Source organism: Diplotaxodon limnothrissa, linkage group LG4 (assembly GCF_057381915.1).
Source record: "Diplotaxodon limnothrissa isolate DT_005_m linkage group LG4, D_limnothrissa_male_GT1.1, whole genome shotgun sequence".
In the NCBI taxonomy this organism is placed as follows: Eukaryota; Metazoa; Chordata; class Actinopteri; order Cichliformes; family Cichlidae; genus Diplotaxodon; species Diplotaxodon limnothrissa.
In genome coordinates this window covers 24,144,372-24,158,983 of record NC_140599.1, presented here as the reverse complement: position 1 = coordinate 24,158,983, position 14,612 = coordinate 24,144,372, and the positions used below count along the sequence as shown (strand labels likewise).

At 38.2% G+C, this 14,612-nt stretch overlaps 3 protein-coding genes across 3 annotated transcripts; 2 read left to right on the top strand and 1 right to left on the bottom strand.

The window, feature by feature from the left end:
- Positions 1-884: 884 nt before the first annotated feature.
- Positions 885-4,188, bottom strand: LOC146633899 (retinol dehydrogenase 8). The gene is made up of 7 exons (XM_085352618.1): positions 4,165-4,188; positions 3,128-3,263; positions 2,873-3,034; positions 2,594-2,773; positions 2,408-2,501; positions 2,061-2,244; positions 885-1,094 (listed from the first exon to the last, which is right to left on the bottom strand). The coding sequence occupies exons 2-7, from the start codon at positions 3,222-3,224 to the stop codon at positions 885-887; spliced, it is 927 nt and encodes a 308-aa protein (XP_085208744.1). The 5' UTR covers positions 3,225-3,263; positions 4,165-4,188.
- A 2,429-nt stretch (positions 4,189-6,617) lies between these two features.
- Positions 6,618-8,255, top strand: soul5 (heme-binding protein soul5). The gene is made up of 7 exons (XM_085352616.1): positions 6,618-6,642; positions 6,749-6,808; positions 6,932-7,013; positions 7,093-7,213; positions 7,569-7,705; positions 7,789-7,952; positions 8,109-8,255. Coding segments are annotated over exons 1-7 (660 nt in total). The 5' UTR covers positions 6,618-6,640; the 3' UTR covers positions 8,203-8,255.
- Positions 8,256-11,205: 2,950 nt separating this feature from the next.
- nr5a5 (nuclear receptor subfamily 5, group A, member 5) lies at positions 11,206-14,497 on the top strand. The gene is made up of 7 exons (XM_085352615.1): positions 11,206-11,305; positions 12,063-12,178; positions 12,454-12,595; positions 12,859-13,616; positions 13,797-13,916; positions 14,011-14,158; positions 14,250-14,497. Exons 1-7 carry the CDS (start codon positions 11,206-11,208, stop codon positions 14,495-14,497), a joined length of 1,632 nt encoding a protein of 543 aa, XP_085208741.1.
- The last annotated feature ends 115 nt before the right edge of the window (positions 14,498-14,612 follow it).

Genomic DNA, 14,612 nt, shown 5'->3' with positions numbered 1-14,612 from the left:
CATTTCAATCTCTCAAGTTCTGTTTGTAAATATGTTTGTTCTGGGTAGATCATTGCTTGAGAAATATTGTTTCTAAAATGATTGTTGTGTACTAAAAGGACAAAAATAAAATGTACTTCATTTAGCATTATTTCAAGCTGAGGCTGTGACTGATTTTTTTTACACGTTAGTTAACAGTTAACATAAATTTAATGTTAATGTACAAATGTCCACTCTTTTTACATCAAAGTTTTGGATACCTCCTGTTCGAGTTGCTATGCTAGACAAACTATGTGATGGCACTGTTACTGAATTATCCAAACATATTTTCCACATTATGTTTACCTCTAGGATTGCTCAAAATACAATTAAGACTATTCACAGGAACTTATTGCAGTGGAGGTGAGACCCAAACATTAATTTCAAATGTTAAATCATTGCTCTTTTATTATTTGCATTCACAACATTTATTTTAAGATCGACTCAACTCTTGTATTATATCTGCAAAAAGGTTAAATCAAAGGCATGTAATTTATATAATCAAGTACATCGTTTTAATAGTTTTGCGTTTAGATTTTGTTAGCATCATTACAGTGTAGTAGTTCTTGTTTTATCTAAAATTAAGAGTATGACAGAAATCTTAGTAGACAGTTAAGTACATAAATATTACACAAATTAGTAATAAACACAACTTTTTCAGTTACTACTGTACTGATAAAATGATAAACACTTTTGCTCAGAAAGAAACTATATATCACCTTACAGTTGGGTGTTACAAATAAAATAATATAGTATAATATAATAAAATATAATATAATAAAGTCATAGCTATCGCTCTCGAGAATTATCTTCACGTGAATAATACTTCTAATCTGTGCAACAATAGAATCCTCATATTCACAGAATCATTTCTTTCCTGCCCTCCTCTGCAGAAGGCGCAGAACCCCCAGCGTAGCACTAAACACACGGTCATGTTTAAAGATCATCTTGTAGAATGTGTGCAGAGGCAGTTGGCCAGTTGGATCTGCATGCTTGAGGGCAGTCATGGGCATGTACACTTTGTTGGTCTGGTGACGCAGAGGAGGGTCCTTGGCTGTGATCACGTTAACTGTTTGCTGAAAAATAAAAGCAAAAAAATTAAAACATTCATAAGTTTTCTTTTTTTTTGTTTCCCGTTTGGATCTTTAGCCATCAGAATTGTTGTCTTAAGGCCAAGAAAGATGCCAAGCGGATTTATTTTACCAAGTGGATCATCATGGCCTTGCCATATTGGTCCATTTGATTGACCTTTATTATAATTATGTATTTATTTTACAAACGGGACAGACATAACTGGGGGATAGGACAGGGAGAAAGAATGAAAGAAAGAGAGGGAGAGAAAGAAAACCAGAGGGGAGAAGAGACGGTGAGAAAGGGGGGTAGAAAGAAAGAAAAACAAACAAAACACCTGGATCACCTGTATGGAGAAAAAAAAACAGAAGAGAAAGCAAACAAAAAAAGAGCAACATAATAAATACAGCACCATCACCATAAACTAGCTAGCAGTAGATAACAGTAGATACTAAACATTAAACGATATTGTGCAGCACGCAAGATAGACAGCGCACAATGTGCTTTGAGGCAGCAGCCAAGAAAGGTGTAGTCCACGTCTGTGAACACCCGTGTGTACACCTGTGTGCACACCTGTGTGGATCAGCATGCTTGTATTCCAAAGGTTTCTCCATGTAACGATCTGCTGGGGAGTGTGGGGAGGCACAGCCCCGTCCCCCAGGGCATGAAGCAGGTATGGAGGAGATCCAGGCCCCAGATATCCAGAGGCCCCAGAGTACGAGGACCCGAGGAGGACCACCAAAAGGGGGGAACCGTGCCACCCTCCTGGGAAGAGCTGAGTAGAGCCCCAAACGAGAGGTCACCCAGCAGCTACGGAGCAGAGGCCAGAGGGGGTTGTAGTGGCGTGCCCGCGGGCTCTCCCGGCAGCCTCTCTGTGCCAGAGAGGACCGAGCTTCAGGCCCATTCATAAATTTTCACTAAAAAACATGTTATTTTACCGTACCTTTAAAAACACAATTTTAACCACTTGCCTCAGCCACTTCCTCTGGTGTCTGACTTAAAGAAGTAAAGATTTCTTTAGAGTATGGAAGGTAAAGTTCCCTGAATACCCTGGCAGTCTCTTCATCCGTCCCTGATAGATCCATCTTCTCAGCACTTTCGTACATTTTCCTTTCAAACTCCGTCACCACAGGGCCAGGTTCTACTAGAGTTGTCCTTTGAACAAGGATATAAAAAAAACATAACATTAAGACCACTGTCCCTTTACACTCATTAAGTTTTTAATATTTTGCCAATGTGGGCTTACTGATAACTCAAGTTTTAGTTGTGGGCTGGCTGCATTTTTAATGCTGTAGTATGTTTCAGGACATGTAATCACTTGATGTTAAACTTCATTGCTTGCACTGCCAGACTTTCACAAAATCCTTCCACAGCAAATTTGGATGCAGAGTAGACATCGTTGAACAGAAGTCCTGGTTGGAAATATTATGAAAGATGTTAGCTTTTAGTTTTTTCTACATTGTATGCATGTTCTGAAGTTTTTTATCAGCACAAACAAACACACCCTGTAGTCCCATGACACTGCTCATCACCACAATGTGGCCACTCTGTCGCTGCTTCATGTCAGGCAACACCTCTTTCACCAGACGCACCAGGCCAAAGAAATTTGTGTCAAACAGCTCCTTCATTGCATCGATACTCTGGCACTCCAGCGGCCCAATCATGCCAACACCAGCATTGTTTACTGTAACAACAGAATACACTATGCTTTCAAACTGTATACTTGTAAAAAGAAATGTTGAATTCAATTAAAGCTTATCTACAAGATGGAGGAAAAACAGACCAAGAACATCCACCCGTCTGTTCGGCAAGCTGTTAATACATTCTTTGATGGAAGTTTCACAGCAGGCATCCAACTCTTTGATTTCGAGGGTTTTGTTTAAGGAATCGCCTGCTGCTTTCTCCAAGGGTCCCCGTTTCCCAAGATCTCTCATGGTGGCAACCACTGCCTCAGATAAAGAGGGAACACACTGACTGTCAGTAATGATGGTTACTTCTACCACCTACCTGTACTATAAGCAAGGACTGATCAGCTGACCTTTAAACCGCCTCAGTTCATCTTTGGCCAGCCGTGCAGCCACAGCCAAGCCAATGCCAGAAGAACACCCAGTCACCAGCACCCTCCGGGTTGCCATGCTCGTTGATCTTTGACCTAAAGGTTCAGGTGGTCTTGACTGGTCAGTCAAACAACGTTGAGAAAAGAGAAATATTATTAAAGATATTATTAAAGGAATATTCTTCAGCCAATGTAAAGTCTTTGTAGTAATCACTCTATTGGCATATACATCTAGCTTAGTTGGAGTTTTGTTTTGTTTTTTACCATGAATTGGATAAAAAGAAGAAATGTTACTGTTAAATACTTCTTTTTAATATGTATGTATGTATATATATATATAAAACAGCAAAAACTGATCACTCACATAATGCACTGGTTGACAATTTACTAATTAACTTAAAAAAAAATTTAACAAAAGGTCACTTCTTGTGTGTCCATGTGAAGTGATATTAAGACTAGAGTGCCTTTGTTATTTGTTAAAAGATTACATTGGCGCTAATCTGCTTAATGTGTGCTGGAATGTTTGTCTGCCTTACCAAAGCCCAACACCTTTTTATTCAGAATGGAACCAACAGATATTCACATAAGGACATATTATAAAGAGTTATTTTAAAGAAGCGGTATTATGAAGAGAATAGAATAACACGTTTAGAGACCAAGTGTAATAATTCTTAACATTAGGGTTTGTTTGTTTTTTTAAAGATAGTATTGCTTTGTAGTTATATATTAAGTCTCACGGCATCCCAAGAGAAATTTATTAAAATAAAAAATTACAATATTTTTTCCGTAACACATTTAAGTATAATTACACTATAACAGTTCAATGCTAATTAATAAAGTACACTGTGCTAAAGCAAAGTACTTGGTATACAATTTGTAGTGAGTCAACATAAACTATCACTGCAGAATGAATAGCCTGCAGCAGACGCTGTAAATCCCTACAGGACGAGTTAACCACATTCAAGTCGAACCCTAGAGGCATGTAGTTTTCTTTGTAGTTGATATTGTAATATACCAACCTGTGGAGCGAACAGCGCTTTCTTCACAACAGTGGATATGAGAAATAAAGAGACAGTAATAAACTAGTAGCTCACTCAACTTCGTAGCGCAGCATTCGGAGAGCAGAGGCAAGACTGGGACACGGCTACATAAGCCCAGTGATTATCTAAGGTCAGTCAGGCCGACGCAGTACATGGGTGTTGTAGTTTTTTTTAGCCAACAGCAGCTCCGTTGAAAACAGCAGCCACGCCGTGGTTGTTGCTGCTCCTGTAGCAGCCTTATGCCCTTAAAAATGTTAATTAATTATATAAATGTAAATCGAAATGTTCTAAAAAAAAACGATGGTTAACAAAGTTTACTGTAAAACGAGATCTAGGTCTCCTGTTGTAGTCCATGGAAAATACCACATTCATACCCTTATTTAAAATGCTGTTGCAGTTCGTCATTGTAACCACTATAGGTCACACTTGTTTTCTTGAACTCAGAGCTGGCGGTTACATCGACAGGCTTCAGAGGTTACCGCTATAATGAAATGGTTACAGTACGCATTACTGAAAATAGTTCAGCAACTGACTCAAAAAGGTGAAGTAATAATGTGTTAGTGTTACAGGATCTATGAAGTTGCACAACATACTTGGTGTTTTTTCCTTAGTTTCAAATCACTCTTTTCAATGAAGCAGTTTTTCTGAATCTCGTCTAATGTCTGTTTATATTTGAGGTGCAAATGCTGAGAATATCCAATGGATGGATATGAGTATTTGCGTAGAAGGGCTGTGTTTAAAAAAGTTTTTACCCACAGACAAAAACACAGTGTCACAGGCAAGGCAAAGAGAAAATTGTATATCTTTCTGAGTATATACATATATACATACAGTCACGTGAAGTAATGTCGCTGTAAGGTTAATCATTTGTGCTATATTCTGATATTCTGCCCTGGCAGGGGAAAACATTGTACCGTTCAGCTGTTGCATAACAATAGGAAATGTGCTCTTAATAAGTATTTAAAGGACATTTTTACAAAGAGAGGTTTTCCAACTCCTGTCAGTTTAGCATACATTTATAAGGCATTATGTCTATAAATTATAAACTTACTTGTCATGAATGACAAACAAGAAAATCATAAATAAGGATTCCTAGAGTTTAGTTTAGTGACTGTTTGTATTTTTCTGTGAAAAGAAAAGGTTATTTGGCGCGAGGTTCACCCTAAAGTTTACATTAGCATTTATAAGAGGTAACTATGACAGACAATAACGTGGAAGTGCATGTTTAGAAGTGGAGACATTTGTTTCAAGTTACATGAATTGGTCCTGAAAAGAATAAAATCATATTATTTTTTTTATAATATTTATAGGGTTCACACTGCTTTGAATGATAGCAATGACTATTTCCTCTTGGGCAAACCAGTCAGCTTGAACGCACACGTAAAAAAAACCAAAAAAAACCTTCATGCTCAAATGCTTTAAATATACTCTACACATCTGCAGAACCAGATGGGTCCTTTCAGACTAGTAAAAGGAAGGAAATACCACACTGCGCACTGTGGGCTCACGGCACTATTAAGATGAAAAAGGGTTCAGTTTAGGATTACTACTTCTTGCATGACAGATGTTTATTTGCTTTACAGTTAGAAAGAACAAGGGTTGGATTAAGTATCCCAGTAGCTACATAACAGTCAACCAGCAAGAACTGCAGACTTACAACAATAAGACCAACAACTAACTCAATACTCAAGTTTAAGGATTTTCTCTTTTTTGTATTCTTTTTCTTAACAAAAGGACAAACATTTAAATCCAAGTTTCTGTTGTATTCAGGTTGCATGACACCGAATGGGGACAAGCAAGAAGAATTTGGTGTTCTGAGGGTACAAAACACATATCACACGATCTGTACCAACAAAAGGTACAATGTGAATTCTCTTGAGACGTGAACACTAATATGGTTCATCATTATGTCTCAGGTACTTCCTTGTCTCTGTTTAAATGTGTATACCAGTGCCAGGGGGTAACCTAAGACATTTTTTCACAATGTGAAAGAAAATAATACTGCATGAGAACTATTCATTTTGAATATTTGAGCTAATGCTTCACATGATGTTCAGTCACAATTTGTACAGACTGTTGTGGCACTCTTGGGATCCGATTTGTTCAAGTTTGAACCTAATATTAATTCCACTTAATACTAATCATTATTGCAAAGGTAATTTTACTTATATCAAAGTTTAGCCACTGGATCTGAAACTTATTTAATTATCCTTATTTTGTTATATTTTATGTTCCTGATGTTCTGTGTTACAAAACTGTTAACACTAGTCTAATTTACCCTCACCTGATGTTGCATAAAATTAGTTACTGTTTTGTATTCCCTCTGTTACTCCTTTGGATGTTTTGTGTTCTAGCTTTAGGGAGTGGTCAGTTTTCATAACCAGCTCTTTATAAGCAGAGCACTGGACAAGACTGCAGACATTCCATTTTTGAAAGCAGACAACAGTCAGCCAAGATGTAAGTACAATTTTAATTTCCACAAGGTCTTTAAAGCAAATAACCCTATATAATGTAAGAAGTAAATCAAATAGACAAGCAAAGTAACTTTAAATGTGCCTTTCAGGATTTTTGTTTCAGGACTTGTTTGTTTTCTTCTGGTTCTAACAGCTGAAGCTAGAGTTGGGTAAGAGACCTGAATTTGAACTGAAGACAGTGAGCACAGTTTTAGTCAATACCTATCGCAGGTAGTTGTTGCTATGGACTTGTAAAACTTCTTTAAAAAGCATTTTCCTCTGTAACTTCACAGCAACTCCTCTGAGTTAAGCTTCTGCACTGAGACACCAGAGTGCCTGCTGTTCGATTTGATTTGTAAGACCAAGGATTATGAGGTAAAATATTTTTTTCATATTTTAGGTGTAGCAAAGTTATAAAAACACCAGTTAAAATATGTTTGTTCATGTATTTCAGGTGCGTCACTATGACTCTGTGAAATGGGTCTCAACTAATGAGAAATCCTTCTTCATGGAAATGGCAATGCCAGTAGCATTTAATCGACTGTTCAAATACATCAGTGGTGAGAACCAGATGGGTGCGTATGTGTTTATCTAATTGTGTTTCACATTCAATACTCTATTAACCCCGTGTATATGAACACAGATAACAGCTATTTGTAAATGGGGTTTCTTTTCATAAAATACAATCTATATATAGTGAGGGTTTTAAGCCAGTTTTGAACACGTGACACGTCTAAATTTAAAATGGCCTTTGACCAAACATAATTACTGTATTTGGTTATATTCAGGGAGCAGTGGTAGTCTCGTGGTTTTATTGGATATGTTAGTAAGAAAATCTGCGTGTTTTTATATTCTTTTCTTCATTTTGTGTGCTTCTTCGTTGTGATGTTTGTTTCAGTTCCCAAAAAACATATTTGTGTTTGCATTCAGGAAAGAAAATTCAAATGACCAGTCCTGTTGTGGTGAAAATACCAGACAAGAGATTTTGGCAAATGGGCACCTACACAATGAGTTTCCTGCTGCCGACGGAACATCAGGAAAATCCTCCCAAACCTACTAATTCAGACGTATGTTTTTTAAACTAAAAAAATAGTGGCAAATATTTAATAGGAAATTATTTGATGACAGATAGTTTCATCATGATTTGCAGGTGTACATCACTGACACTCCAGATATGAAAGTGTATGCATATAGCTACGGAGGATGGATGACGACCTTTTCTGACAGCAGTAATGCTAATGACCTGAGTAAAACTCTTGATTCAGTTAAAGCAAAATACAAAAAAGGATCCCACTGTGCTGTTGGATACAACAGGTAAAGTAATCTCCATCATTAGAAGAAAAACATGTGAACGAAATCATCAAAAACAGCTTCAGTTTAAACTATTTTCTTGATTATTCTAATGTGAATCTGTGTCTGTGTGCGTCCCCGTGTTCCGTGTTTCTGTGTGGTCTTTCATGTTTCTTGCAGTCCAATGAGGATGTTTAACCGCCACAACGAGGTCTGGTTTGTTGCTGAGGATGAGCCGGTGTGTGAAGAAAAAAGCAGTGAGGAAACAGATTAATTGACTCACTGTGAATTGTAAGACCCATGCAAAAATATAAGCTGAATGCACCGTATACCTGTGGATTAACAGCAGCTTGTCTGTGATTTCCTTCTTTTAATAAAACTTTAAGCATTGACTCTTGATTCTTTCTAATCAATCCACCTCTGTTGATCTTACAACAGCTGCAGTGACAATACTGAATGAAAAAAATAACCCACAAGTATCCAATCGCAGTCGTGTTTAGCAGTACTACTCAATGCCACTAGATGACACTATTAGGCTGCACAACTGCATCCAGAATTCCAAACGCTTCCCAGGGCTTCAGTCTTTGCATATTTTAGCTACTTTTGCAGTACTTTGCATTTAAATGAAGGAAGGGGGACACTGAACAAAGGCTGTGAGCTTAACAAGGTAGATTTGGTTTTGGTATTGGTGGGGACGGATGATTCAACCACCGAGCCCTTTTTTTCCTTTTCGTCTTTGCTTCTTGATAAAAAAAAAAAAAAAGGGGGGGGGGGATATACTTGCTTACCGGTACATATGCTATTCTACATGCTTTTAAACCATTTAAAATTACAATTCATAGTTTTATATGTGAATTATATAATGTTAAATTACTATTAAACAAATGACTGACTAAGTATTTTATACTTTAGTTTACTTCAACCATATTCCATATAAATCAGATATCATACAAAAATAAAAATAGCTTAAAATACAGTCATGACAATAAAAGAATATGACTTTAAGGACTTAACAACATTTCTTCAGTTATACTACACCAACATCTCTGATACATTAGCACTAAGGGAACACTGAATGACCTGGTGGTTTTTGCCCATAAAACTACTCATCTAAGATTACCACAAAGTAACAGATCTCTTAGCAAAATTATGCAACATTTTAGGCACACTATTGCCCCTATCAAGTCAGTGAGCTGGGATGTTTTACTCTAAACATGAACTACTGTTACAGCAACAGACATGGACTACTGGTGTCCCACACAACAACTCAGTGTCCACTATGTGAAGGAGCCAAACACAGGCCTTCTCCTCTCATTAACTGAGATAAACTGCTGGCATATTTGTTTTACATCTATACTGTCCAGTCTCTCCTAGTGGACATGGTAACACGTTATTCATGGTTACATACAATTTTAGACTGACGTGGGCCAAAGCCTAAAACGATGTGCCGGGAGTTTGCTCTTCTCCCCGGTTCAGATATTTGAAGTTTGCACAGCTACATTCTCGCCTGAAAAAATTGTAAAAGTTTATTTTGCAACCCAGAAAGAGTAATAAGAGGGGCACTGAAATTCGGGATTGTCCGAGAAAAAACCGGAGAGTTGGCATGTATTGCCTTGCATAGCCTGTAACTTTATTATGATGGACAGGTTTTATGAGTGAACTCGACTTTAAGTGACTTACAGGTTTCTTTGAAAAATACTTTCTTATATCCAGGTTCTTTTTGCTGCCATCCTCCTCTCCTCCTTGCAGGTCTTCGCAGCGCAGGATTGCCGCTGCTAAAACTAAACAGAGCTCCCTGAAAGGCACAGCCAATCACATTGGCCATATTTGTCACATGACGTAGGACTCCAGTAGAGAACGTAATTTAACTTTTTCTGCACCGCTGGGTGAATGAGACGTTGACAGATCGCTTTTTTTTTTTTTTTAATTTGTTTTTCTTTACTCGAAGAGATCAAATTATTGGTGGGGACAATTCAATAATCGCTGGATATTGGTGGGGACATGTCCCATGCCAAATCTACACCCTTGGAGCTTAACATGCCACTTAGAAAAGTAAAGAGACCCCCTTTTTTTTCTTTGGAATGTCATAATTTGTTTACTAGTTAATGGGTGCCATGACCACCTGCCCTTGGCTTTGGAATAAAGGTCACGAAAACATTCTAATGCGTTTTACTGCTTTGTAGCCTCTTATTACCTGTAGCATAGTTTAAAATTTTGGATATTACAATTGCTGTCTGTAGTTTCTCCTTCTCTGAAAGGATTTTCTCATGTTATACTAAGAATATATAATGTTGCTGTTGTTGGAGATACATTGTTTGCTACTTAATTATCCACTGATGCATACTTTAAAGGAAACACTACTTTATACAAATACAAATACCCCACTACATTTCTGGGATGTCATTCTAGATGTCTGTCAGCTAATTACTTTGACATTACACACTAATTAAATGAAACAACTCTGAGATGGGTTTTAAATAAATAACACTACATAAAGAGGTTAAATGGACCAATAATTACATTTTAAAAGAATACAAAGAAATCCTACTATACTAAATTTCTCATTTTCAACACTATGGCTCTTTGAAAGAGATTGATCATTAGGTTGGTAACCAATTCATCAAACTATCCAAAAGTTAAATAATTCTGTTGATACTCTTTTAAATAAATATTGCTCATAAAGGCAATAAAGGCATAAATTCCTCCTTATTCTTTTAATTTAGAATACATCTTTGCATAGAATTATCAATGCATTCTGCTGGTAAAACCTGTGTAATTATATTTCCATGTCACTGCAAATTCATTTTGAGTCTTTTATATAACACTGACCCTAGCATCAGATCTTCATTCACCCAAACCCTACATTATCAGCTCAGAATTACAAGTATAATGGAGGGAATGACAAATAAAATCAGAATGTCTGTAGTTTGAATAAAGTGATTATGTGTACTAAATGATTCTTATCAGGTGAGCTCAGAGTACCTTAATGATACTGACATGATTTCACTACAGGAAGATTCCAGCAGGTGGCTATTTGACTTATCAACCTATGTGTGGTTGATTGGCTTGCTTGCTGACAGACTAGCTGGTAGGAGTGCCAATCAGGAGAGGTTTTATGACACTCACTATAGATCGAAGTCCACATGTAGGCCTTAAACAAGATCAGTCCACAGCCGCTGGTTGGGCCTGCTCACCTGCCACCTGCAGTGTCTGCGGTCTCCTGATCTCTGCTACAATGAAGTTCAAACTGGGCTGAGTCAATGTCCCACTTATTAAAATGGACCTACCAGGTTATCACCTACAGCAGCACCAGCCTCTTGTTCACCACCCTGGTAACTATCAAGAGGATTTGATCAATTTGGAGGGATCATCAACATGTGAGTACTAGATGAAAGTGGCTATGGGTCAATAGTGAACTGGTATGTAGGTGTCAATAGATATATTTTAAAAATGTTGTGTGAAACTACCTGTGTTAAAAAGTTCATACTTTGAAAGTTGAAGCAGGTTTTAACATTGTCTGTGAATGTATATTATGAAAAACAGTAGTCACTTTCATTTGAAAAAACACATTTAGAATAACAAAACAAACAAAAAGGTTTTAAAGTGGTTCCCAGAAGATTCCCTTCTGTCATAGAGGAGATAGAGAGAATAGTTCTGGATATTATGTAAGGGTCATATCTGTGATCATAGTCAAGCAAATCAAGCCCAGTGATAAGGTACTGTCTACAGCAAAGCGATGGTCCTGCCCACTGTTCTTTCAGCAGCTGGGCAATAAACCCTGTTAGATGACACTTTTACACTTCAGCAGCACAGCATTCTAGTCTCTTTAGCCACTCAGGATTTACAAAATTCTAACTCATGTCTGATTGCTAATTATCCTCCTGTTTTAGATGACTTGAAATATTATACTTGGCACGGCACACATGATTCCTTGCAACCTTACCAAATATACTAATTTCCAACATATTATATACATCACATATTTGATATGAAAAGTGTATTCAGTTTAAGCAGTAGCTTTGCATATCATTGAAACAAAACATTGTTTAAAAAAGAAGAAGAAGAAGAACACCCTCAAACGGTGAAGTTTGTGTCATAATGTAAATCTTGTCATTAAATATTACTGGTCCTCAGCTCAGGAGCAAAAGACAGAGGCAGAGAGTAGACTGGACTCAGAGGACAGCTGTCCTGTCTGTGGAGACAAAGTGTCAGGATACCACTATGGACTTCTTACCTGTGAGAGCTGCAAGGTAAAGGATAAGGTTTGGGCAGTGCAAAATATGCATTCTGTTATGCCACCAAAAGTCATCTTAGCTTTGTTAACTGCAAAACCAAAGTGACTTATGAGTCCACAATAAATAACACATTAATGGTTTTGAATTAAACACCAGGTAGCTATAATCTGGTACTACAGATATATTAAGAGATACATGTCCCGTAGTTCTACGACAATAATGATGCACATGTAGATATCTATGGTTTTGTGGTGTGCATAAAGGTTCCCTCTCTCTCATTTTCTTTGCAGGGCTTCTTTAAACGTTCAGTGCAAAACAACAAACATTACACCTGTGCAGAGCAACAGAGGTGCCCCATGAACCTTTCTCAGAGAAAACGTTGCCCATTCTGCCGCTTCCAGAAGTGTTTAGCTGTGGGTATGAAGAAAGAAGGTACACCAAATTGCCACCACTTCATTCACAGCTAATTTGTAGACCATTCAGTTGCAACAGGCTTTCTCTTTCACTGATACGCAAGGTTGTTTTTTTTGCCTCCCTTGAGACTTATCTAAGAACTCATAAAGCAGTGCTGACCCAGATTGTAAATTATGTAAATGATTGCAAACTCTAAATGGAGTGAGATTGTAATTTTTTAAAGATGATCTTTTACATATTTTTGTTTATAATTAAATATTTGTTTGATGTTCTCTCATCAGCGGTCAGAGCAGATCGTATGAGAGGAGGCAGGAACAAATTTGGGCCCCTCTACCGCCGGGACAGACAAATGAAACAGCAAAAGGTGTATCACCAGTCAAACACTGATCCCTACAGGATTAAGGTAGAAACTGGACAAATACATGGTCCCCACGCTCTAAATGACCTCCAGGTGGTAACCAGCTGCATCAGTCATCCATTAACTTCTGAAGCTGTTAATCAACCCCACATGTATACTTCTTGCATGGGGCAGTCAAGTGAACCCATGTCTCTGAACTGCACTGTGAACACAAACAGAGGTCTTACTCCTCCATCCCTGCCTTACCCTGGACTGTACCACTGCACTTTCCCTGGACACCCTGAGGAGAAGTTGGAAGTGCCTTTTGGCTACAGCCCAGTTCCTGTAAACTATACAGTGGATTCAACCCCAAACAGCTCATTCACACCAAGAAGTACACTAGAATCATCGCCCTCTTCAACAAAAAGCTTAACCACTCCTGTATCCCAGGCTCCCACACAAACACCAACCAACCCTCTATCATCAGCGCTTACACCTAACTTCTTAAGCCAACTGCTGGAAGGGGAACAGGATGAGAGCCAGCTGAATGCCAAAGTTCTGGCCAGTCTTCAGAGAGAACAGGCCAACCGAGGCAAGCACGACCGTCTGAATACATTCAGCATTATGTGCAAAATGGCTGACCAGACTCTGTTTTGCCTAGTGGAGTGGGCCAGAAACAGTTCCCTCTTTAAGGAGCTGATGGTGAGGAACCATTAACTCATGGGATACACATGAAATTAATAACACTTTTCTAGCGATACAATGATTAATTAGCTGTTAGAGTAGATCTATCCCATTTGTTCCTTAACATGCATGCGTCCTTAATTGAGGCCATCCAGTATAATCTTTAATTTGCAAATACACACAAAATCTTTCCAATAGGTGGAAGACCAAATGGTGCTGTTGCAGAGCTGTTGGAGTGAGCTGCTGGTACTAGATCACTTATGTAGACAAGTGACGTATGGCAAAGAAGGCTGCATATATCTGGTCACAGGACAACAGGTTTCTACTTTAAAATGCTGCATTCTTACATTTAGAAATGTTTCAAAGAAATGAAAGTAATAATGAGCACATTCTTTGTCTTATTCTGATGCAGATTGAGGTGTCAACCATCATTTCCCAGGCAGGAGTGACACTGAGTAGCCTGGTATCAAGGACCCAAGACCTAGTATCCAAACTTAAGGCACTCCACTTGGACAGACACGAGTTTGTCTGTCTCAAATACCTGGTGCTATTTAACCCCGGTGAGCAATTTTCCTCGAAGACACATATCCAATGTAGCTTTTGTTCAACGTTAATTATGTTTGTGTTGTGTGGGTTTTTTTTCTGCTCTAGATGTGAAGTCAGTGCATAACCGCAGGCAGGTAGAGCAAACTCAAGAGCGAGTCAACAGGGCGCTGATGGAGTACACTCAGCAAAATCATCCAGGACATTGTGACAAGTTTGGCCAGTTGCTTCTTCGGCTGCCTGAAGTTCGCAGCATTAGCTTGCAAATTGAGGACTATTTGTACCAGCGCCATCTTCAAGGAGATTTGCCCTGTAACTCTCTACTTACAGAGATGCTGCACACCAAGCACAGCTGAGAAGATGATATCACTTGTGGTACCAGAGTGGCCACAGTATGCTGCTGTAAAGTTGGTACGTTCTTTTCTGCCTTCCACATTCACCTTTCCATTACTTTTTATGATTGTTGAAAGT

What these genes read in the sequence shown, in the direction of transcription:
- nr5a5 (XM_085352615.1), top strand. Translation starts at nt 11,206, where the DNA reads ATGGACCTACCAGGTTATCACCTACAGCAGCACCAGCCTCTTGTTCAC. An exon ending in CCCTCTTTAAGGAGCTGATG is followed by an intron (nt 13,617 to 13,796) that starts GTGAGGAACCAT and finishes TCTTTCCAATAG; the next exon opens with GTGGAAGACCAAATGGTGCT. An exon ending in ATCTGGTCACAGGACAACAG is followed by an intron (nt 13,917 to 14,010) that starts GTTTCTACTTTA and finishes ATTCTGATGCAG; the next exon opens with ATTGAGGTGTCAACCATCAT.
- soul5 (XM_085352616.1), top strand. An exon ending in CAGTGGTGAGAACCAGATGG is followed by an intron (nt 7,214 to 7,568) that starts GTGCGTATGTGT and finishes GTTTGCATTCAG; the next exon opens with GAAAGAAAATTCAAATGACC. An exon ending in TGTGCTGTTGGATACAACAG is followed by an intron (nt 7,953 to 8,108) that starts GTAAAGTAATCT and finishes TGTTTCTTGCAG; the next exon opens with TCCAATGAGGATGTTTAACC.
- LOC146633899 (XM_085352618.1), bottom strand. Translation starts at nt 3,224, where the DNA reads ATGGCAACCCGGAGGGTGCTGGTGACTGGGTGTTCTTCTGGCATTGGC. An exon ending in TGAACTGAGGCGGTTTAAAG is followed by an intron (nt 3,035 to 3,127) that starts GTCAGCTGATCA and finishes TATCTGAGGCAG; the next exon opens with TGGTTGCCACCATGAGAGAT. An exon ending in GCAATGAAGTTTAACATCAA is followed by an intron (nt 2,245 to 2,407) that starts GTGATTACATGT and finishes CCTTGTTCAAAG; the next exon opens with GACAACTCTAGTAGAACCTG.